We start from the raw sequence: 26,944 nt of genomic DNA, 5'->3' as shown, positions 1-26,944 counted from the left end.
TCTTTCGTTTTAAAATATGTTTTCTTATAGAGTAACGGAAGAGCAGAAACATGGAAGAGTTATATGTATGTAAGTATGTAATATAGCGACAGAGAGCTAGAGAGAAACACAGAGAGCGCGAGAGAGAAAGAGAGAGACAGAGAGATAGAGAGAGAGTAGGAAAGTTATACGTACTTGCACGCCCAACCATTTGTACGGCTCGGACGCCTTTCCGGAAGGTGGCCACTGTTATGTTTCATGAAAACAGAATTGTATAGGATATGTGTGAATAGGTAAATGATGGTAAGGTAATGATATTTGGTTTTCATATTCTCTTTCTTTTAACAAATTAACATAAGAAAATAATTGAAGTACAAAATAATGTCATTATTATATAACACATATAATAATGAAACTGAAAATTCTTCAGAAATAAATATATCAGAATATCACGCCACACTCTGTACTTCACCTTTACTTTCATTTAACATACGTATATGGTATATAGTAATATATGATTGCAAGTACAAGTATGTATAGAATATTTACTAGTTATGAATATTTGATGTCTTTATGCACACGAGAGGCAGAACCAAACCAGAAATCTTTGCAAACTAATAGAACTCTAGGTTTTTATGTTATATTTATACTGAGCATACGATAGGTAAAATACAAGAGAAACAACGAACGAGAGTTTTAATAATAGACCGATAGTGATAGCATCTGAAATATTAATGAGTTATCTGCCTGGTGTTTTTCGGATTTAAGACGAAACCCCCTACGCCTCTTAAGCCCACTAAACTGATCATTTTCTTGCTATTCACAATTAATTTCACATTTCGGGGACTTTTATGTTCCTCAAATTAAGCAGGTCGTTGGGTTGGATACGTTATATAATATAAGTTATGGAGTTATTTTTAGTGCATTTTTTAATAAAGGTACTTAGCATATTGGCTCTTGTAGCATAAATAAAAATATCACAGTAACACTTGTACGTTTAATAAACTGTAAGAAGGCTCCTGATTAACATTATTATTATTATTAATGACATTTATGATTCTTGTTTATTAATTTAAAAAGCATGTATTTGTTTAACTTTTATTTTAATTAAATTACTTTGCTTTTAGAAATGGTTTAAGTTCTTTTGAAAAGAAAATCAGGTTACCGAATTTTCAATTAACTCTCCAAAAACAATTTTAGCACAGATGTGGAAAGGGCATACATTTAAATTGTTTAAATATTTTTGGAGTTAAGCAAATTTAAAACAGTAGTACAGTATGCAGTTCAATACTTTAGTAGCAACAAATAAATAGCTTTCATTAATATAATTTTTTGTTTGTTTTTTTTTTTTTCAAAATATTGCTTGTTGTTTTATTAAAAGCGTACCCTCCATTGTATTCATGACCGATGTGATGCCTTGGTTGACCATTCCCGTTTGCATCATAATCATGCCCACATCTGTAATATGTTGAGGGATTACAGAACCACAAAACATACAATAAAAATATATTTTGGTACTCTATATACTTTACTAAGCAGCAGCGGTGGGCACACTATTTCAAGTCAACATGTGCAGTGAAATTTGCTACATGAGTAATAACATAAGAACGTCGATCGGCGTGCCGATAAAAATCTCTTCAGCTAAGTTGTCCGACTTAGAAAGGTGGCAAACTCTCAATGGGGTTATAAGAAACGCTGCAAACAATTTCTAGCCAAAAAATATCAAGTGACGAAGCACAAAACTTACAAAGATACGAAATATAGTATAATTGAAATTAACTATAATAAAATAAAAAAAATTATTGTTCTGTGTTGCACAATTTCTGAGAAAAGAGAGAAAGAGGTGTCCGGAACTTGAAACGCATTTCTTTTTCTGAAGTGTTATTTGATTACTGATGCCCACCGCTGCTTTTGGATGGTTTCTTTGTCTGTGTTCCCACACAATGCGAGCATTCTTTCCTAAGCCAGACGCAGGTAACTCAAACATTATTATAACTTACTAACTACTTAAAATCATTGCAGCTACCCATAAATTAACATAAGTAGTAGTATATATATATATAAAAATATATATATATCATATATATCTTTTAATTTTTTTTTCTAAGTATAGTTATATTATGGTATAAATTATATGTAAACGGATTGTGTTTAGATTGGTAACACGACTCTTATAAATTTATGTACATCGCGAGTGAAAATCTGAAATTAGATTATTTACACATTATCGGGTAAGAGGGTTAACTACGCTTATATTTTTATATACATTAATTATAACACGAAAATATTATATAATTGGGATTTGTTTATTTAAATGTAGAATACACGACGCATTTTTTGAATTACTTATTGCTACTATTAGTAAATGTATAATTTAAATAAGTTTCAGTAATAAGGGAGCTGCAAAAATTAGTCAAAAATAGAATTCATAGTTTTTTTGTGACAGAAGTGTATTCAAATCGATCTTGTGCTCAGTTTCATGCGCTTCTTTTATTTTGTAGTATTTTTTATCCAACATTCTCATTTATTAAGTAGAACAAATATAATACAGCGAGATTTTTCAAAGAATGGTAGGCAGCGAAAGGATTAACTAGACAGCTTTTTAAATTGTGCAATTTCAAAATCGTATTATTATTGCTTGAAAATAGGTAGTGTTTTTAAAAGCTTTTATCTTTAAAATACTTTAAAATACCAAAAAGGAAAAGGAAAAATGCACGAGTATCCTTTCCATGCACAAGTTAAAAAAATATTCGTTATGAAGTATATTTTCTGTAACTAGCTGGTTGCTCAAATCGCCAAAAATTTTTGTGGGCTTAAGGAACTACCATTTCAAACGATTCACTCATGGCGCGAAGCTTTTAAGATATATAGAAGAAAGGAATTCTAGATTTGGAGCTATTATTTTCACTTGGTTAACACAATTGAAATATAAACTGTAATGAATGCTGTGATAGTAATTGTTGGTATTATTAAAATCCACAAGGAAAAAAAATAGAGATTGCATTTTTCACAAACATATTTACAATTTGATACATTGTGTGACTCATCAGAAAGTATGGAGTGTGTTATGGATGTTATATATGTATGTACGTTGAACCAGCGAGTGTATTAGAGAGGCGGGTTATAAACGAGGCATATAACATATGTATGATAACAAAAACTGTTCATAAATGAACTGAACACATCCAAAGATAGGAGACAGGACGGATTATTATTTAATGTGAATTAATGGCTTAACTGAACTATGAAGGAGTTTGAAGGGATCTTGACTGCACACTCTTAATGTGTTGAACATAATTGCTCAGCACTAATGAACCAATAAACCCGTTGGTAACAATTCTAAGAATAAAAATATTTTGTTGTGTGTCGGAGGAAAGTTGAAGTGTGCAGTATACGAATATAGTTAAGGATTAAAAGAGGACAGAAAAGAATTTGAGCAAACATATATGAATTTCTATTTTGTTGTTGTCAATTTATGTTGCAGTTTTAAAAGAATGTACCAAAAAAAAATTCATAATTTTGCGTTCATTAAACAAACTTTGATAAAGATAATAACTTCAAAACTCAGTGGGTGGAAGTAGTATTGATCGTTGTTGTATTACTAAATGTTGTTAGTGTGAGTTGCGTTTTGGGAAAAACGTCGTGTTGTAAAATTTTGATTTACCTAAGTCATCAAATTTGCTCCTTGGTTGGACAGTCACTGTGGGACAAAGTTATGACATTTATTTGTATTATTGTGTATTAGATTAACCAACGATACACATATACATATACATATACATATACATATACATATACATATACATATATATATACATATACATATACATATACATATACATATACATATACATATACATATACATATACATATACATATACATATACATATACATATACATATACATATACATATACATATACATATACATATACATATACATATACATATACATATACATATACATATACATATACATATACATATACATATACATATACATATACATATACATATACATATACATATACATATACATATACATATACATATACATATACATATACATATACATATACATATACATATACATATACATATACATATACATATACATATACATATACATATACATATACATATACATATACATATACATATACATATACATATACATATACATATATACATATACATATACATATACATATACATATACATATACATATACATATACATATACATATACATATACATATACATATACATATACATATACATATACATATACATATACATATACATATACATATACATATACATATACATATACATATACATATACATATACATATACATATACATATACATATACATATACATATACATATACATATACATATACATATACATATACATATACATATACATATACATATACATATACATATACATATACATATACATATACATATACATATACATATACATATACATATACATATACATATACATATACATATACATATACATATACATATACATATACATATACATATACATATACATATACATATACATATATACATATACATATACATATACATATACATATACATATACATATACATATACATATACATATACATATACATATACATATACATATACATATACATATACATATACATATACATATACATATACATATACATATACATATACATATACATATACATATACATATACATATACATATACATATACATATACATATACATATACATATACATATACATATACATATACATATACATATACATATACATATACATATACATATACATATACATATACATATACATGGATGGTTTCAAAAGATTACACGCAGCACATACTATGTGCGTGTTGTCTGACTGCATAATATAGTACGATTTTTGCCAGTATTCGTATACCCATAAATTATATACATATGTAGATATAAAAATTAATTTGTAATCGTCATATCTCTTCTATCAAGACTGCCATAAAGAATTTTCTAATGCATTATTACAGTCTTTAAAGTAATTTTATAAACAATTAATTAAGTTTTGGATAAATACATTTATTTGTTATAACAGTCTTGATGTAAGTTAGAAATATTGAAGAATAGTAGGTTTTTAGGTAGTTTAGGGGAATTTAATTCGATCGCCCATTTGGACGCTGCTTAAATTGAAATATATACGTTTAATGTTTATTATTATGAGAATATTAACTGCCTATGTTTTAAGAATAGAGCTTAAGATTATTTGACTGTCAAAATATTTAACCTGCTTCGCTTTTCACGAGTACTTAAACAAAATGAACAGAAAATATTTAATTTAATATTTAAGTAAATAGAAATAATGAAACCCAAATACATATACAATTATGTACAACCAAATGTATGGAATAAAAGAATGCTTACAGTTTTTACATTTGCACTTTTTAATAAGTGTCTCATCTTTAATGTCCTCATGGCACGCCTTGCAATAGAACCACGCACTGCAGACAGGATTAATGCCAAATAACGTAAATATATAAATAGATTAGGTAACTTACCGCTTGACCTCATCAGCGCTTTGTGCTATAAAGAAACCCTGCGTGTTCGCCTGTATCTTCGCGCCTCGGGGATTTATGGAAATTTTGCTATCTGCACCCTCTTCAGCGCCTTTAATTTCAATGGCAAGTAGTAGAAGCTTCAGCTTGGAAAAACACAGTCTATAGGCACGGAAATAGATAAATATAAAAACAATAGGATTATATAATGCAATTATAACAATTTGGACTCAGTTGGCTAAACTTTGCAAATGTAAATAAATCATGCTTCTTGCGTCTTGTAAGTGAGAGGAAAAACATATTTATGCTCTTTACATTACTGTTTACAAATTACATACATACATGCTTTACAAATTCGATATAAAATAAATAAATTAACAAATAGTCGGCCACTACAAATAAAAGCTCTGTTGATCGATAGGATTATGTTTATATGACGAGGATAGGTCGGAGTGATAAAAAAAAAAACATTAATCGCATGCACATTGATTAAATTGGTTTATATGTAAGTTTCAGATGAACGATAACCGTTGCAGTTCATAATGCTTTTGTGACAAATGTTTAAGTATGCTATAGTACATAGTGGGTACATAACATATGTACATACATAGTGAATGCGGCTTTGATGGGGAGTGGTGTTCTTTGCAAGCAGGGTGTGTATTCTTATGCGTACGAATGCGAGGTAAAAATTATCTTGATCGAAAAACTAAATAATAATATTAAATATATTTGGTACAAGTCGATTAATGTTTGCTGCTAATTTCATGTTACTTTGATTTATCGTTTGAAACATGGTTATAAGTACGTATATTTATGGAGCTCAGTAAGGAAATTAAGTTGCTTGAGAGTAACTATTAGGTATTCAATAGTAATTGGGACAAAAATTGTATTGTTATATGTAAAGTTAGTATACGGAAAAAACCAATGAAGTAAAACAAATTTAATAAATTATATTATTAATTTAACATATTGTACAAGGCAAAAGTAGTTTTTATACATTTGTTTCTTTAATAATCTTTCGTATTTTCTTAAATTTGTTTTCACTAATTTCTCATTTTGGAGTCTTACTCGCTGGCTTGTGGGAATGTCATGCCGGTAAATGAAGGTGATAGAGTTTCGGTATACATCTCACACCCTGTACCTTGAAGATAATCATTTTGCCAGGCCTGTGTGTCTGGTGACTGAAAGTTAGAAAATGGTTTTGTTGTGGTTTGGATTTAGTAAGTTCGCTAAATTAGCTACGTGGCATTTGTTTGTTTCTTGTTCTTGTGGTTTTGGTTCTTGATGTAATAGATTTGGGCTCAGTGTAGTTGGCGAGGCCTTCAACTAATTTTACTCTTATACATTTTGATATAAATATTGGTATCGATTAGCTCAGCCCCAACATTCTGTGGCTTTGACTGTAACAGTGTAGTGCTCAAATCATGTAATTATCATTCAAACGCACTACACATACGGGCTTTCATTTTCGGATTTTTTGGCATATGTACATGTGGTCACACTTGGGCTTTTTTAATAACCTCAATGGATAATGGTCTGAGTCTTTGTGTGTGCGTGATTTATTTTCTTGGAGAAAAAGGAGTGCTTGTATGAATATGATTTAGTGTAGGTAGTAAGCTTTGGCTTTTACATTTTCCTAATCAATTAGCCTTAAACTTTCAAATACACCTTTCAGGAAATTCCAGCGGGATAATTGGTATATACATATGTATCTATAACTGGGGTCTTCTTAGACAGTTAGGGTCAGAGTGCATTTTAGAGTTTCAACCAAAACCAAAAAGATATTGTACAATATAAGCAAAATAAAAACAAAAGATGAATACTTTAAGCCGTAAGATAAAGAAAACATAAACTTAAACGTACGCTGGCATAGTTTTGCTCTGAGCTTAGAGGACGCAGCATACAAGCTACTATATAATTAGCAATTTAAATATTCCCTATATCTTAGTGTAATTTAATGGAATGTAAGTGTGTAGTATATGTGTTTCTTTTTTTCAGTGTGCATTTGTGTCCTAAAATGTTCAGCTGTTATTTATAAAACTGTCAGACTGCGAACTTAGTTGAAATGAAAACAATATTTAGCAAGAATGTCATTTGTACTTGCAAACACTGAAGGCATTTTAAACATTGAGAGAACATTAAGTACACCAAGAAATATCATAAAACACACACTAGTTTTTCACACTGTACTTTGAAATGTGTATGTGCGCATGTGTATGTTAGTATATATGTATGTGTTTTTGTTTTTGAGGAGATAGAAAAATATGAAAATAATAATAATACCATTGGCAGGCAATTGCATAAGATTACAAATGACCAGACATTAAGTTCAATGAAAACGCTTCTGCTGTTTCTCAAAATGAAAAACAGAGAATATTAAATCGCTACAACATCAATTAGAACTGATCAGAAGATATAAGTGATGAAAATATGATTATTTTGTGAGATTGAGTGAGTGTTTGTGTATGTATGTGTGTGTGTGTGTGTGTGTGTGTGTTTAAAATGATTTGTATATGTACTATATGTAGTATATGTGTAATAGCAGTGTTCGTTTTGTTTCGTGTTTGTTTTATTGTTGAATGCGATATTTTCAACGCTGCACGATTAACAAGTAGTTGAATAGTAGGTAGTACGAGTAAGATAGTAGATACGATACGATATGTAGATAGCATATAGAATTTGGTCTGCCCGCTGCGCAACTTACTCAGTGGCCTGAGCAAATGGTATTCCAATAAAAGTGGGACTCAATGTTTCAGTGTACATTTCCATGCCAGTGCCGCGTAGATAATCATTTGTCCAAGATTGCATTTCTGGCGACTATGGGGTTAAAGACGTACATACATAATAAAGATTTATTGAATGAAATAATCGACTGACTTTTGACAGTCCCTTCTCTCTATTCACTTCACATAAGTAACAATTATCTTCGTTATTAGCTAATCGTTTAATTTTGCCTGCTTTCTGGATTTCGATATGCCCCAGTTGTGTGCTTGTGTCTGGTATATAATAGAATTTTCCTTTTTGGTGTCCTCACGATTTTCTTTAACAATACTTACCGTCTTGAAAGACCGCATAGCAAACAAGTTGGCCATCATTGTTGAAAACCCGGGTGCCAGACAGCTCTGCGCGATAAAACCTAACTTCAGTTCGGCTAGGCAAATGACATCATCACCCTGTTTCCAGTCCCACGACGGTATGTTAAGCAAGTACGCCTGTAAAATGATATTGAGACCCAAATTATACAAATCTCATAAATTTAACACACTCTACAATCTTGACTACTATATGCATATCTTCACATACACATTTTTGCTTACCTTATTGTGGTACTGCATCAGCTGTATGATGACACGTATATCATCGCTGTAGTTCTTAATTGAGATAACTCTCATTATGTTCGCAGCATCTTCTGCATCGGGATCTTGGCAATATTTGTTAGCTAGCACCAGGCAGGCATCGGCTTCATGTACCTAGATACATAGTTCATTATTAAAGGATTATTATTATTAGGTTAAGGCTTGTAGATGTTAGTCGTTTGTCTATGTCTTTGCTGTTATTGACGTTTATTGTTTTCATTTTATTTTATTTTGTTATGTTATACTGTTCAATGTGGAGATGGCCTATTATGTGTACATTTATGTTATGTTAAGTAAGTACAATCGTATGTTTTGTTAGTTGTGTGGCGTGTCACTTCAAAATATTCAAGTTTATTAGTGATTATAATCACATTCAACTTTGCCGTAAAAATGAATAAGCGGTTAGGTTAACATGTAATTTGACATCGTAACTATTTACTGTACATGAGCTTGTTGAAATGTCATATGTGAAGTGTTTGATTTAAACGGCATTATAGTAATATATGTTATGCCTGATTTCTGTATAGACACTAAGAGTACATGGCTTCAATTAGTTTTGGTAACCCTGGCAATAGAGAAACAGTAAGCGTTTGGTGTAAACTTGATTAAATAGTGAAGTTTTTTTTCATTTCGGTTCAACTTCCATTTGTGGGTAACAACAACAATGATAAACAACTGAAAAAGTAAGCGCTCAAAGTGCAAGTGTGAAGGAATATTAAAATTTTGTGTTTCTTTATTTTTTCATAAATCTAATATAGAATAAAATCAATATACAATACAAACGGAAAGACTAAAGTCATTTATAATGGCATTAACATTTACTATATCACTACAAACTGATTGCTATTGATAACTTTGTCAGTCCACCAATAGCAACATCAGTAACATGCAACGAAGCAAACATGCATTACAGATGAAGAACACCACATAAGTATTTCAGAATTGGGTGTAAGTAACTTTTTACATTAGTTTTACATGTGTAGATCGGAAGTGAATACATTAATAATCAAACTTATTGAGAAAAAAAAAATTAATATATATTTCATATTAATTCATCCCCTGATCCCATAATTTTTGTATTTTATTATAAAAAGCACAACAATTCTCTATCAAAAACCAACAAACATTGAATATTAGCAAACACTTTTTTAACGAAGGACTGTGATAACTGATAGTTTTGAGTTGAAAATCTTGGAAAAATTCACTCCCTTAATATCGTGTGTTTCTCTGGTCGTGGAAAATATAAATGGAAAACGAATTGCTCTTGATATATCTAATAAATTAATATATATAATGCCAAATACTAAATCCAACTAGAAACCTTGTCCTGCGTTGTTTTTAACAAAAAGCCCGGGGTTAATTAGTATTTTTTACAGTTAATGCGATATATGTACGATAAATTTGATTTATATGTGTTTAACGTTAAAATACACTCTAGTTATTACAAAATAAGTTATATGATAATTCGATTGTGATGTTCACCACCTTGAATAAGTTACGTTTACTGTTCAAACACATTTCTCTTACAGAAAAAAAATCAAGAATTAAAACTCTTAATTAAACCCATGTTCGAAAATATTTGCTCTGGAAAAGCTTAATAAATTCGGAATTAAAATTTAACCACACACATTTTTTTCTCCATTTTAATATTATGCACCTAATTTTTATTTCCGGACTATAACTGAATCTGGAAATCGACAAGTTGGTTACCTTAATTGGACAGCCTCCATCCCTATGAATCTCTAGGCCTAAACGGCTTATTACTAGACTTATTAAAACAAGAGCGGAAGGATCAACATCCCAAAACATGGTTGTACACTTCGAGTAGAGCCTGTGGTCTTTATCGTTAACTGAACCAGTTAATAGTAAAAATGTTCTAGACCTACATTCTGCCTTTGATAAAACATCGCGTGATTCTGTTCAGGAATCAGTATAGAAAGGGTATGGATTGGTCTACTACTAGTTTATTCAAACCATAGGGCGACAAGTATTCTTCAATTTCTATACCCGCTACCGGAAAATCGACAAAAATCAAATAAAAAGCGTAATTTTAAAGCTAAGAGTTATGGTACCTATAATAATAACTATAGTGTTTATAATTGCCAAAAATTTGGTTGAGATCAGATAAAAAATGTTGAATTTATTTAAGAAATTCATTTGTACGGGGAAAAACGTCTACTTATTACGGCATTTGGCAGCTTTGACTGACAATATATTTTGTAATACTTTATCAATAAATTAAACATAGATTTCGGTATATGTATTATAGAATAATACCACACTATTTTGCTTTTATTCGAAGTGGGCAGCGGGTCATGCACACTTGACTGCAGCTTTCTTACTTGTTAACTTTATATTAAAACGTAACGTATAGATATTATATAAATCAGATAGCATTCCGTAAGTCCACAGTAACTTGTTCAAGAAGTCCCACCAAAATATGTTAACTAGGATCAGATAACAGGTTTATTCTAAGGTGGGTTCCAGTAAATAAGTTAGCAAATGTAGCTGCGGACAAACAAGACTGTTCTTAGGACTGGCTTATTTTGTGGAATACATATATGTCATAATCAGGACATGATTAGTGTGCGGCAAGAAATAACTCTGTAAGGGATCCATAAGCAAAAACTTTTCGAAAGGATTACTCTAGAAGAGAGATCCAAAAAACCTGACTGGTAAATTTAATGTAAGCTATTACAAAATATGTACAATAGCTATCGGTAATTGCCATTGGTGTAAAACTAAGATAAGATTCTCTATATACATAGTACTGCCTTGGCCAGGATAAGTTGTATAATTGTAGGAGAACATGTAATCCTACCAATTCACAACTAAAATTCATGAATTCTAAAGGGGGAGATCTAAGGACGTACAATAGATATTATGGGTTTTGATAGCTCTTTACCCCAAATAACAATAATAATCATAATAATAATATTCCTCTGATAAAATCATTTAGTTGTTTTTATTAATAAAAACCTTTATCGCGATAGCTTGGGTATCATATTTTATTTGTATGGAGCGATATTCATCTATAGTAGTGCCTGACTAACTATTAATTATTAACTATTAATACTTAACATTTGTAAGTACAAGTACATATATGCAATTATATTACTTAAATCATGAATACATAATTTATTCATATACATATAATAAGTCAGTTAAAAGTATCAGTAATGTGAATTGATGAAAAAAAAATACTTCGCTTAAATTAATATTGCAATGCGAGGTCAATATTTGCATACACAATAACAATGTCAACAATGTAAGTGTTCTCTCGAAAGTGAAAAGTATTGTTTCATTTAGTTAAAGATTTACACTCACGTTGGTAATGCAGTTGTTTTAAGCTTAATTCAAAAATGTTTATTATTTTTGAATTACCAACAAATACTGACACAAATAAATGATTTATGTGTATGTTAATCCAATTAATACACATTTAACTAAGCTCAGGAAATTATATGCGACAATGATATTAATAATGAGAACATTTATTGCTATCATTTACATTCAAATACATAGGTTAAACATAAATATACATATATTAATGATTTGCATGTATCGTTATTTACTTTAATTACAATACATGTAAGAACTTCGTACGTTGATGCAAGTATGAAAGTATGTAACCGATGAAGTTTTCTGTCAGGTATTTTATGATTTTGGTTGGACAAACACGCACAACATAAAACATAAGCAACAAAATACTCAAAATAAAATATCAATAATTATACGATGACCAATATAGAGAAACATATAAAATAAAGAAATGTTTTACCTTAACCCTTTGCAGATCAATGGGATTCATAATGGTTCCTTGGAAGAATTCCACAGTGGTAAAATGACGTTTGAATAAACCCTCAAGTTCCAAATCGGGCGGTTTACTTTTTATTTTTGGTTTTCATTTTTTGTAACAAATAATTTTTTTTATTTATTTATTTTTGATTTTTGATATTTTTGTTTAGAAAAATAATATAGAGTTTAGAGTAGTTTTATGTTATTTCGAATATTCCAATGTAGACAGTTTTATGATGATTTGTTTGAAACCATAAAAGTCAATTGCGGGTGGTGTGACAACACAATTAGGAACACATTGTTTTTTAATTTTGTAATTTGAGGATGCAAACGAAGGAAAGAAATAAATAATACGAAAATTAAGGTGATTATTTATTTAAAAATAAATGTGCTTTCAGAAAAAAATTATTTTGACTATATAATAGTTAAATATAAGTAAGTTTAAATCTATTTTTTTAATGTAAACTAAAATAATTGTTAATCTTGTATATCGTATTTCACATTATCTAAACTACAAATCTTGATACATCTTTAAAAACAAATATACGCGAATGTATAAAGTCTTAAATCTACTTATAATACTGCACGTTTTTACCAGCATACAAACTAATTTAACATTACTCGTATATCCAGGACAAAGAGATAAACTTCTGTTTAGTTCATTGATAGAAATCTCGAGAAAATGCATTGAAGTTAGGGATATGATTTTTTAAGCGAAAATTTAGTTTGTAAATCCAATTTCTTAATTAGTATGTATACTTTAATTCGGAAAATGTGCAATACTAATTTGCCCGTAACAACATATTTATTATTATACCCGCTACCCAAAGAGTAGAAGGGTATTATAGCTTTGTGCCTGTAGGAATTGTATGTAACAGGCAGAACGAGTCATATCCAGCCCTATAAATTATGAATATTCTTGATCAGCGTTAACAGCCAAGACGATATAGCCATGTCCGTCTGTCTGTCTGTCCGTCTATCGGTATGAAGAACACCTACATATGTATATCTCAGAGACTATAAGAGAAAAAAATCGAATAACAATCGAAGTGAAGCTATAGTCACGATTTTCGGTGCATACAATTCCTGAAAATTAAAATGCAATCGGATAAAAGTTGGCGAAGTTATTCAAGAAATACTGTTGTGTGGCAAACAACGGCTGCTGCAATCGGATCTTAGCTGCTTTGGCTAACGATCTGAAATTTGTAGTACTCTATAATATATTTTTAATTTAGTACTATATCAATATACCACATATAGCCATCGGTATATTTTAGTATTTACTTTGGTATATTTCAAAAATAATACCGCTCTGTTTTGCTCCTATTCAAAATGGGTAGTGGGGTCGAGCTCACTCGACTTCTTATAATATACATATATACATTTTTTGCATATATAATTGATTGTATATAATAATTTGAAGCATTACTTTTTATATTGAAATGCAATTTCTCGTATAGAAAATGCCTTTAAAGTCTCTAATTTTTGTTTAGATACTTTTTGCAACATAATTTTACATACTTAATTGTATGTAGATGTAAATACGTTTAAATTAAGGCATAGGGATATATAACTCGAATAAAATATTTAAAAGATCTTATACTATATAAATATATGTATGTTTGATTCTAGATAGATAATTGTAATATAATAAATAGGAATAAAATACAAAATTCAAACTTCAATTAAATTCCAGCTAATGGACATTCCATTGAGCAGGTTATACTACTCAAAGCCAATGTGTACAAAGTTTAAAAATGCTATAAAGCTATCGATAGTGTTTGTTGTTACAAATGAAAAAATAAGTCAAAATGTTCCTAAAATCTATAAAAAGAATTCGCAAAGTTCACAAATAACATATATCTTTCAGAAAATTTGTATTAAGGAAATACTTGTATATATTGTATGTTAAGTGAGCATCTGGCAAATGTGAAGTTAAATTAAAAAAAAATTCTGAAACTGCATAAAATTAATAAAATTGTATAGTACAAAAAATTCATAGTGAAAGTGGGCAAATTGAGAAATCGCGGTTTTACGAATTTTAACTGTGCAGATAGAGACTGCTCCGAACTATCATAGACTGTAGCTATTGTTGACTTGAAGTTGACATAGAAAATGCAACACTCTCTCTTCTATTGATCACTGTAGGTTCATATGCGAGTTGAGCCATTTGTCTACATGTATGAAGAATATACTTAGTATATGATAGATACGTGACCGTCAATTTCACGTCTAAACTTATCTCATTTTTGACTGACCAGTAATTAAGTGTCTTTGTGTGCGGATGTGTAGTCTGTTTAATCATGAATGTTTTCATGTATGTCGCAGTGTTTTTAGGTAAGTGTGAGTTTGTGTATGTGCATATTGTATAATGTTGTTGTGATTGGCGTCTTTGAAGTGTTTTTGTGTACCTTGACTCGTTCCAAATCGACTGCATTCATCATTGTGCCCTGAAAAAAACGCCACAGTTGTATAGTGACGCTTCAGCAGTCCTTCTAGCTCCAGGTCAGGCTCTTTGCTATTATATTTTACATTACGTTACATTATATGGTTATTAATTATATAAATGAAATATTTAAATTACATTTAAGTAAATGAAAAATGTTGTTTATGTGTTCAGTATCAACTAATGCACGTATAAAGCAATACTTAAAAAATAGGTGCATTGGTCTAATTTATATTTATAGACTTATTTAATAGACACCAGCTATCAGAAGCAACAAGCAAATGCCGCAGTCGGTTTCAAAATGCAATTTGGATTCATAAATTGTTGCTAAACTTCTAAGGGCATTTGCTTATAGCTTGAATCCTACATTCGTCTGCTTAAATACTGCTTAAGCACTAAATTGATTTGTGTCTAAATTTATTTTTAAATAATTACAAAACCAAATTCAATTAAGTTTCCAAAATGTGTTAAGTAAAGACGAGATGATAACTTACCGATGTAAAAAGACTACTTCGACATCGACATCTTCACGGTCTTCGTGCAAAAAAGTCCTTTAGAAAATGCGACACAGATTCGTAAGTTATATGACCGCATACCACAATATGTCTAGGAACAAGTTTGTGTAATTGTTGTGTAAGGAAAAATACATTAGTATTTATTTGGATTAAGTTTTTTCTTTTCAATTTATAACAAGATTAACCTATGTATGTATGTGTGAGATATTGTAAGCCGTGTACATGTCGCATGTATGGAAGTTGTGTTAGTTACATGAAGATATCTATATATGTATACGTATGTATGTATGTATGTTTACACTGCTCGCCACTTAAATAGGACACCCTGGCAGCACTCTTGACAACTGCTCATAATATATTATGTTATCATCATATTATAATTTTCGATAAATTACTAGATTTTAATAAACTGGCTTAGTGTAAAGCTGTCCTTTTCAAGCGACAAGCAGTGAATAATGTGATTCCTTGTGTGCGCGTGTGTGTAAGCCTATGCCAATGAATGTTAATGTTGTTGCGTGTATACGTATGTTAACTGTCTGTTTAAGTACAGAAATATTTGAATTTGAGTGTAAGTGGGATGTCGTCCGCTCTCTTGTTGATGCAACAGTTTCTGTGTGCTCTTATGCAATGAATTGAGGAAAGCGTGATCATGTATAGTGTATAGTGTATAGTGTATGGGTGTACGAAGTTTCATGTGTAAATACACAGGGGTGTATATTTCAGTTATTTATTTATTAATATTTTCATATTATTTGTACTCGTTATCAACTGTTTTGTTTTGATTATGATTACTATTATAACTTGTCAGTGTTATCTTTGTAGTTAAACAGTAAACAGCATTATAATCATAAAATTACATTGTATTTTCATATAAAATAAAGATACCAAAATTATAAGATATTACATAAATTATAATAAATTTACAAATGTTTTGCAATATGCATGAATTTAGTCTGCTACCCCAAAAATCTGTATCAACATAAATCAAACGAAAAAAAAATTAAAAGTATAACAACAAATTTGAAATCAACATTTTACAAAGCAGACTCGGCTTTGCACTTTGCAATTCACTTCAACAGCTCAAACAAAATAGTTACAAATAAATTAATAGATTGTATTAACAGAAGATTAGCTACGCACACCTTTATGATAATAACAAACTTACATGCATAAAAATGACCAAATCGTTTTATAATCGTTGTACTTATATACAGAGTATGCGATTGTACCACAAAACTACTTCTAGTAGGTTGATAGACTTGTCTTTAATAGGATGTATAGGTGTTTGATTTATCACAAGCATGCATGCATTCAGGCAACCAAATGGGCATGCACATATCCATATGTAAATCCCCTAATGATTGTACGAAATATGACATAATGTGCATGTCTTCAAACTTTACTATTGAAATCAATATATTAAAAAGTATTTCATCAAATATCTCTCAGTTGTATATCATAAGTATTTAGAGAATAATAGACACATTACTCATTAGGAATTTAGAGAACACATCAAATCCATAATTGATGTAGTGGAAGTGTTGAAGTTCAACCTTCGATATGAATTACCAACGTAATGAAATACTTATATGGAAATTTCGCTGTTTCGAACGTTTTAGAAATTTTGAGCAATGCTCAAAATACATACTATACATATATTTCAATGAATTGTCTGAATTAAAAACATGATAAAATGTGTATCGTGTGCTGGATGCATATAATTAAGTCTAACTAATTTACAGTGAAGAATATCTTGTGATTAATATTAGTAAACAAACCAACTAACATAGATACTTGGTTATTATAATTGCATTGGTGTTTTGTAAATTACTGCTTCTAAATAAAATACATATGTGCGAATATATTTGTTTCAATGCTCTTTTTTAAATGCAATTTTATAAGTCTGAAATTAAGAAGTGGTGTGAAAATTTAAGATTTTATGCCTGGCCACGCATTTTCATAATTTTTATCTATTATTAATAACTGCGCATATACACGACATATGATAAAAAACAAATAAAGATTTGCAAATTTGATTGATTGTTGATTTGCCAACACAATGAATCCGAAAGTTGTATTTACTACGAATAGTTTTCAACAAAGTGGAAAACAACATTTGTTTATAATCAGATAGAATAGTTTTAAATTTGAAAAAATGAAGGAATAATAGCGTTTTGTTATGTGTATTGGGAAAATGCAATTACTGTAATGGAAACAATTTCGGGAATGTGAATTTTTTCGGATTGTGTAACTTTCTGTTGTATTAATGATAACAAGCTCCTTTGTCGCTTGATAGCAACAACTGCTCTCCTAAGTATAACATTTTTGTCATTTTCTAACATTCGACCACGAAAAGACCACGAAATTGACTCAATATGAAGCTAATCGATTACATTGCGTTCTGATACTAAACATTTAATCAATTATAGCTTGTATCCAAACACAACATTGTAGATGAGTCTACAAATATCTTAACCTATGAGATGCATTTTACATTATTTCACAGTAAGTATGGGATTAAGATATTAATGTTTATTTTTCAATCGTATGTGGTCTTGTTATAAGCGCCAATTCGATTGTTTATTTATTATGTAGTGGTTACCGCAATTATATTTTAATAGAATCTCAAAGAATGATAAATAGAGAACCAACAATAAAAACTAATAAAAATAAACAAGGAGATACGAAAACAATATATTCCAAATTGAGTACATAGCGAAGATATTAATACAAGTTTCTCAAGAACTACAACATCGACTAGAAATAGTAGCTGATTTAGATAACTGAGAGACATAGATACAGAGAGAGAGAGAGAGAGAGAGAGAGAGAGAGAGAGATAGTCACAGTAAGAGACAGAAATGGAGACAGATGGAATAAATATATGATTTGTTTATATATGTATACGAACTTCATTAGCAGCATTTTTATCCATTAATATATATTACACACACATATTTAGTATTTTACTATTTAGTATATTTTACAGTCATTAGTATTCAATTCATATGCTAGGCAGTCATACATATTTGTACTCTATATGATCGCGGCCATGAAATGTTTAATCGCTGTTTGCATCTACAAATATCAAAGCTTTATATGAACACTTTGATCAGTTTATGAAAATGTCACTTTTTAAATATCTCACAGACATTGGGGTATTATCTCGTTTTCTTTATTGGTATGTGTGCGTATATAACTTTATGCATTTCTAATATAAAGATATCAAGTTTCTTATTTATGAATTATTATTGTATAATATGCAGTCTTATCGATAAATGTCTAATCGCTTAAGTTTGATTTGCACAATATACATATATATATATATATATGAATTACGACTTCAATTACGAATATGAAACACAATATTTAACACCAATCACTGATTCTTCAAGGGCTAATACGAATGCAAAATGTCTAAATGATGGCATACAAAAGGAATAAAACCAAATTGATATATGTATGTATATGTAAAGGCTGTTTTATTTTCCAATTATATTGATTGATTCCACTCCCACAGAAGATTTTATGATCTTCCTATGCCTTTGGTCGAATAGCTCGGTGAAAAGACATTTGTTTTCCCATCACATAAAAATAAGGAACACAAAACGTGCAACACTTGCGCTCAGAGAAAGCGCTGAGAAACTAAGTAAATCAAATGATAATGAATTTAGAAGAGCAAGATATACGTCGATACGATAAACATAGGCATTTATAAGGAGGAAAAATAGAAGAAGAGTTTGTTAATAATTTGGCGATCAATTAGATTATATTAAAATCACAACGATATAGTTTGTGGTAGTTTAAAGTACGCACATTTTACACTCAGAACAATTTTAAGTACGATACAGTTTTGGAACAGGTTTCAATAGTTCTCAAAATGCCAATCAAAATCAAATAATAGAATTAAATCGATGTGGCGAGCTTCAAAATCAAAATAAGAAACATAACAAATGACCAATGCACACCGTCCGTTGCAATGACATTACATTTGATGGAAAGTTTTATTCGCACGCTAAGTAGATCACAATTAAGTTAATTGAGAATACAACATGATTAAATAACGGAAATGAAACTAAATTCGAAAATCAATACAAAATGAGTTTGTTGAAAAATAAAATACAAAAGAATACTTTTATTTCTATTTTACATTTCTCGTTGATTCTTGCTTTTGCATTTGTAATTTAGTTAAAATTTCTTTTTGTGAACTTTTGTTGTGGGAATTCTTGTGTATGTGTGATTGATCGAATGTTCTGAATTTCGGTTTCAGTCTGAACAGGTGATTGATGGATTGTTGCTTCTTTTTTTTAAGAGGTTGTGTTGCAAAGTTCCTCATGGAGTATGCGTATTAATCGAGGTAGTTCTACCGCTGGCATTTGGCTATGCTTATTATACGGCCGTGTTTTATGAGGCTTTCGTTTTATTGTATAATGTTGTTTAGTTTCGTATATATAGATAAGTGTATTTTAGTGTTTTATTTGTTTGGTGAGTAGTTTTTTATAAATCAAAATCAAATTTCAGCCAAATATTTCCCGATAAAGGATTCATATGGATGACGCGCAAGAAAGGTAAGAACTGCACAATTTCATGATTTGAAGATATAGCTGTCTTCTAAATTGATATCGTCTTCTTTTAACACTTGTAGAAATTTAATTTTGATTTGCTTTTTTTAACGGATTAACGGATTTAAGTGGATTACATAAAATTTATTTTGATTGTAGTAATAAAAATCGAGTATTTTATACATTTTTCATATAAGTTGTTGATTATTTAATTGTCTGTTGATGTAAGAAAATTTAGTTTGTCTCACCTTCGCCCTTTTTCATTTTTTAATGTGCCCCCATACTTGGCTCTTGTTCCAATCAAGTCTATAATCTCAGGTATACAACTTGCAAAAATCGCCTGTTTACAGTATGAAAGATAATGATGATAGTGAAATATTTTTCGGCTTTTCGTTGTACTATTGAATACTTTTTATTGGTAGAAATAAAAAAAAAAAAAACAAACAATAATCAATTCAGTATAACAGGGTTCGGAGAACGTAAAGGAGTTAACACAAGGCGACAGACAGAGTGAAATTTCGACCTTAGCTGCTCTCAGAAGAGTCCTAAGGAGACTTTTTCGACGATTCAAAACCGCATTATTTCATAGAGATTATAATTTGTATTTTTGCTGTTCCTGCATAATTTATTATTTGTGGGTGTATTATCTAAAGTTTCTATATGTTCGAAATCAAATGATACTGGCACACAACCAAAACTGAAAACTGAAAGAGAAATATTCAAATAAAATGTAAATAAAAGAACAAATATTGCGGATCACTCTTTACGATTTATCAATTAACCATTTAGAAAAGCTTCAATTATTTTGTTGTTCATTTAGTTAATAATACACATGAAGGTTGAGTATATAATTTTTGCATTAGGCTTTCGATTTCTTGGGGGTACGTGTTGGCCTCAGCAAAATTATTCTACATATGAAATCGGTATTTGTACACGAGCACATATATCACTAATAAAAGGTATGAGAGAAAAACAAAATACTCTAATTTCTATATAACACAATAAATCAATATAAACATATGTTATTTCATTGTGACTGTGTTTGTCTTGGGCTTTCTGGTGCCTATAAACATAAATTGACGATAACTACAAACTACGACAAAGTATGGTCGTTCTGCGTAATGTGTGTTTTTTGGATAATCTGTGGAGAGAAATTCACAAAATGTACTGTTGTATTTTGTTTTCTTTAATTATGTGCTTAAGAGTAATAAAAGTCTTAGTATATGTAGATGTGGATATTTTTGAGGAATCGGGAAATATTTGTAGATAATGTGGACATGATGCTAATACTGAGACGAATACTGAATATGATACTTTTGTTACCGATAACAAATTATTGGATTATCCTAGAATATTCGTTTGTAGGCGCGCTTTCCGCGCTCTTTTCTTACTTGTTATGCGTGGCTGCGGCATACTAAGAAGGTGCAAGCAAATTAACAACTTTAATTTTATCAAATTGATGAGATTAAGTATAGGTGTTTCATGTATTAGGTATGATCAACATACGGCTTATGTAGTATTTTGTTTAGTAGAGTATATGTATGTAATTACAAGTGAATTGAATATAATAATTATGTATAAAAATTGCAAAAAGTTTCTACAGCATTTGTTAATGTATGTATTTCATTAGAATCAATAAATTTATATAAAACTTTGAATAAATTTATGTTCATACACAAAAAATCAATAGAGAACTAAAGCCGCAAAAGGTGTGGGTTCCAACAAACAAACCAACAAACAATTCAATTTTATGCATATCTTTTCCTTATTTATATATTCGGTAAATTTAAAAACCAAAAATCTATAAAAGTTATTTGGTTCAAAAGCGGAACAAACTAAATTGTTATGAAATAATACTAATTTGTTCTCATAAAGTGACTTTGCTGAAATTGCATAAAAACTCGTTCTGCACTGCTTCAATGCTCAAACACAAACAAAAAAAAAAAAACGAAAACGTAAGGCACATATTAAAAATACAAATAGCCTTATAATTCATTGGCTTATGCTATAATATATTCTCAAATTGTTTTCATTTTGCTTAATAAATCATATCAAAAGTTTTTAGGAAAAATCTCCTAAGTTTTGCATTGTTTTCCGTACCAAAATGCATAGATTTCTCTTTGATTTATGCCACACGCAAGAAATTTAAAACCTTCTGTAAATTGTTCCTTAAAATAAAAATTGCCAATCCATGAAATACATGTTAATATATATAAAATATATACATATATATATTAAAAAAAATTGGCTGTATGTATATGTGGATATTTGATATGTTGGCTTGCTTGGAATCAATTTTGAAATTACTCTACCAATATCATATGATACATGCACGCTTCGATTTTTGCAATACAATAAAATGAATAAATATTGAGTTTGATAAGAAAACTACATATAACAATATGTATAGTAGATTAAGTTCTAGTCAAAAGCGCTGTTCCCAGATGAGCGAAATCGCGTTTTTCCGCACAACGCACATTTCGTTCCTCAGTTCAAAACAGAAAATAAATAAAGCATATCGATACTTCGATACTTGAATGCATGTGGATGTCAAATCAGTTGTTCTACAGACGAAAAAAATAGACAACCTATGTTTTTGCACTGATATCGCAAAGCGATAACATCCAAAAATATGATAACTTTAAAAACCATGAAAAGAGTGCGTGTGCGGCTTTTTCTGGTGTAGAGAAATAACATTAATTAACATATGAAATTGACATTAAAAAATATTGCAACCAAGTTGCAAAAATATTTACTTGGCATATTTTCGCCATTAAATTAGGCAAAGAATGTGAGTTCATCTGTTTCTTTTAATAATTGCATTTATGCATCAGTGGTGTATCTAATTTATTTCGCTCATATGGGAGCAGCGCTTAACAAGGAAATTCGCCCTTTCACACTACACAACCGCCGACTTTATAAGTTGGCCCATTAATAGTGCTCTGGAACAAAGTGTTGTACACACACAAGAAATGCCTATTCATACACGTATAGTTAACATTGTACACAAAAAATCGATCTTAAAAGCTCAAATAAAAATAATAAAAATAAAACAAGATACGTATTTCTTCATTATAATAGTACATATAAAGACAAAACAAAATTTACAGAAGGATTTCACAACCAATTCGAATATTTTACACTTTGGCTTATGTTCACAGAATAAAATCATGTCTATCTCTTACACGTGCCACCAAGAAACCAATGCCTTTTGAGAAATTCGAAATACCAAGTCTGTTAGTTCTCAATTTTTTTGCTGAGAAAAAATTGTAAGACAATCCGTTTACGGCGACTGTATAAATTTTTATCTCAAATTTCTCTTGTTTCGAATACCTAGCAAATATCATATTTTTATGCAAATTCAAGTGAAGTCAAAAATAAAACTAAAAGAAAATAAAATATTTATATAAAAGTGTAATTAATAAAAATGAACTAATATTTAAAAGGTTTATGTACTTTTTTGAAGTTTAGTAAAAATGCAATATAAGAAAGAATTATGTTAAATTAATTGTAGCGATTGTAGCTTTATGTTCAATTTTGAGATTTGATTCTTTTTCTTGTGTTGTTGTTATTGACTTATTTATTTATTTCGTTTCGATTGTATTTGTTGTAATTTTTAGATTTTTTTTTTTTTTTTGATTGTGGTACAGCCAGCAACATGTTCGTGTACCTTTTTCTAGGATCCTTGCTATATGTTCCACCATATTTGCTTCTTTGGGCAGCCAGTTCAGTGATTTCTGGTATCCAACTAGCGAACACGGCCTAAATTCAACAACACACGTACACATTTAGAATATAGAAAAGTGCCAAAATAGTTGTTGAGTTTCGTTTACAATTGCAGTTACAAATATGGGCTAACTTCATTGGTGTTGTTTTGTTTGGCTGTTGCGTGTTAAAAAATGCATATTTTGCTTATAGACGACGACGACGACGACGACGACGCAAACGTTGCACAACATAAAAGAAACAAGGAATTTCAACTCACAACGCATAACGCACAATACTGGCACTCTAACGACCATACTTAACTCATTCAATTGATCACTCACACACAGTCATACTTGTTTATTTACGTATATACACACTTAAAATAATCTCTTGTCGAAAATAGGAGTAGATACTCTGACAATATTACATCTATTTGTACATTATTTTACATATACAAGTACAGTTTTGGCTTTCTGCAAATTCAAAGATGTTTACCTTTAACTCTAATTAATGAGTTGATTACTTTTTGTGGTAATAAAACATGTTATCTAAAATTTACAAGTGTTACAGATTTACAGCTGTGCACGAAGAGTGCAATGGCTGCCTACACATTTGCAAATGTAGAGAGAGAGAGAGAGACAGATAAAGAACTCTCTCAATTGACGGTTAAAGTTCTCGGGTTATTGTGATGGCAGTTGAAATACAAATTATATAATGAGTACTTAAAAATTGTTGATGTATTTTATGCAAATTGCTATCCTATGGAATTTTTAAAAATTTAAATTCAACCTGACACCCTTTAATTTCCAAAATATGTATTCCATTGATTTTAATGTAAATAACATTTCATTCTAAAACTTTTTTGGTTTAGATGACAATTTTTAAGCAGACGTACTCAGAAGACATCTTTAAGTTGATAGAAAGTTATTTTGGAATATCATTTTACAGAATAAAACAATAAGAAATTTAAAAAGAAACTGACGCTGATAAAAATCGTTTTATTCTTAGATCAATACGAATAAATTATAGAATACTATAGCTTATTACGTGTACTTTGTTTACATTGTTTTATTGGCAATGCGTGACCGATGCTTTAAATGTGAATTAACAACAATGCGCCAAATGGTTTTGCACAAATGCTTTAAGATATGAAAAAAAAAAAAACTTTGAAACATTGCAAATAGAAAAAACGCATATTTTGAAGTTTCTTTGATATTAATACAAGAAACGTTAAAAGCTTGGCAACATATTATAAGAAACGAAAACCAAAACAGATTTAAAAAACTGAAAATTTTGTAAAACACACTCCTACAATTGGATTCCATGAAAAATAAATTCAAATTGAGAGAAAATAACGCAATGAAATAAAAATGTTCAAGAACTAAGAAATGTCATTAAATATTCTTACTAATCTCTTTAAAAATTATTATAACTAAATGTTTAATCGAATAATTATAGAAAATTTAAATACAAATATTGTAGTTACTTTAGTTTTAACAATTTTTTAAAGCGCCTCGCAACTATAATAAATGTCATGGGCTTTGTTTAAGAATACTTATTAAAAAAATATAAATTTATAAACTTGTTGTATTTACGATCTTTTTTTATAAAAAGTTGACTGCATCTACATTTGAGATTAGGGTAAAGATATTAGTATAACTTTGCATCACAGTCAACAGTCAACTTTATATGCGAGTTACCAAAATACAAATTCGTGTGGTAAATAAAAAATAAAACAAAAGGGTAACAGACTAAGTAAATGTGTAATTTGATTAAGTTTAAAAGTAAATATTCAACACTATTGCAGATAATAAATCGTTACATTATTGTATTTGTACAAAAAGTGGTTGAGAATGAAAATGCACAGAATTTGAAACACCTGCACCTTCGGATTCAAATAAATTCTCAATAGGAGTATGCATTTACTGGATCAGTAAATGAGATTAGTAAAAATGTCTGAATCGTTGGAAAACTAAACAAAAAAATTAAAAAATTATTTTACTTTTGACATCTGACAGTTTTCTACACGTAAAGGCGCGATTTAGCTCAGAGAGTACGCTAAGGATATTTGAGATCTTCATTTCATCAATTGATTATATTGTTTAATTGGTATTTTAGTACCATTGGTTATATTGAGGTATTTTTAGATATATATATGATGTTATGTAATTTATTACATTTAATACTTTATTTGGAATGTTATAGACTACCTCTTTCCGTGTTCTCTTTTGAGTTCACCGCCATATTTATTGCCACTACCGACGAGTTCAATTATTTCCGGTATACTGCTGGCAAACATTGCCTAAAATATTTCATATACACGAAGATATACCAAAATTAACAAATTTTATCTATAATTGTTAATAATTATATATTATTTTATTTAAAATGAAATCTTAAGAAATTACTGCCGACAAGTTCTTGAATTATCAGAGCAACGGAACTTTTTTGTCAATCACACCAGAGGGCGCTAATACGATCTGTGTGTGTATATACAGTACGTATGTATGTATATAAGCACTTTCTTAAAAGCAATTACAATTTGTTTTCTTACACTTAAATCAAATTTGTGGCAGTCAGAATTAGTTCATGCAAAAAGAAAAAACAATAACATTGAACATTTATGACCGAAAATACTTTTCAAATATCGAATATATCCCAACTGCTTTAAAAGCCTGCTATGTTATATTTTTATCATAATTTCCCACAGTCAGTGTTTCTGTGGAGTCGATATCGGTTTCGATGTCGGTGTCTGTTTCGATGTCTTGTCTACAAATTATTTTAAATACAAAATCAAAGGCAAATCGATAAAGTTACACATTATAAAAATCGATAACTTCGCATGCAATTCTTTTTTGATTCATAAGAAAAGTAAATGAAGAAAATGATTCATCTACCAGCTGCTGCTGCTCGAGTAAGTAAGTAGATGTAGTAGATGGCTCTGTGTGTGCATAATTAGAATATTTCAAATACGTCGAGTGACAATAGATAACTGCAATTTGAGA

At 29.7% G+C, this 26,944-nt stretch overlaps 1 protein-coding gene across 1 annotated transcript in view; it reads right to left on the bottom strand.

Annotated features, from left to right (window-relative positions):
- LOC132787701 (calcium-activated potassium channel slowpoke) overlaps window positions 1–26,944 on the bottom strand; it is a 42,758-nt gene that overhangs the window by 12,170 nt on the left and 3,644 nt on the right. Inside the window, 11 exon segments of the mRNA XM_060794965.1 lie at window positions 1,366–1,437; window positions 5,427–5,503; window positions 5,561–5,719; window positions 6,626–6,738; window positions 8,614–8,769; window positions 8,875–9,027; window positions 15,123–15,170; window positions 15,172–15,229; window positions 15,652–15,704; window positions 15,706–15,763; window positions 23,902–23,993. Of these exon segments, the coding sequence (XP_060650948.1) occupies window positions 1,366–1,437; window positions 5,427–5,503; window positions 5,561–5,719; window positions 6,626–6,738; window positions 8,614–8,769; window positions 8,875–9,027; window positions 15,123–15,170; window positions 15,172–15,229; window positions 15,652–15,704; window positions 15,706–15,763; window positions 23,902–23,993 (1,039 nt within the window).

Source organism: Drosophila nasuta, chromosome 2R (genome assembly GCF_023558535.2).
Source record: "Drosophila nasuta strain 15112-1781.00 chromosome 2R, ASM2355853v1, whole genome shotgun sequence".
Lineage (NCBI taxonomy): Eukaryota > Metazoa > Arthropoda > Insecta > Diptera > Drosophilidae > Drosophila > Drosophila nasuta.
Note: the sequence above shows the minus strand (reverse complement) of the source record. Positions and strands in the feature narration are given on the sequence as shown.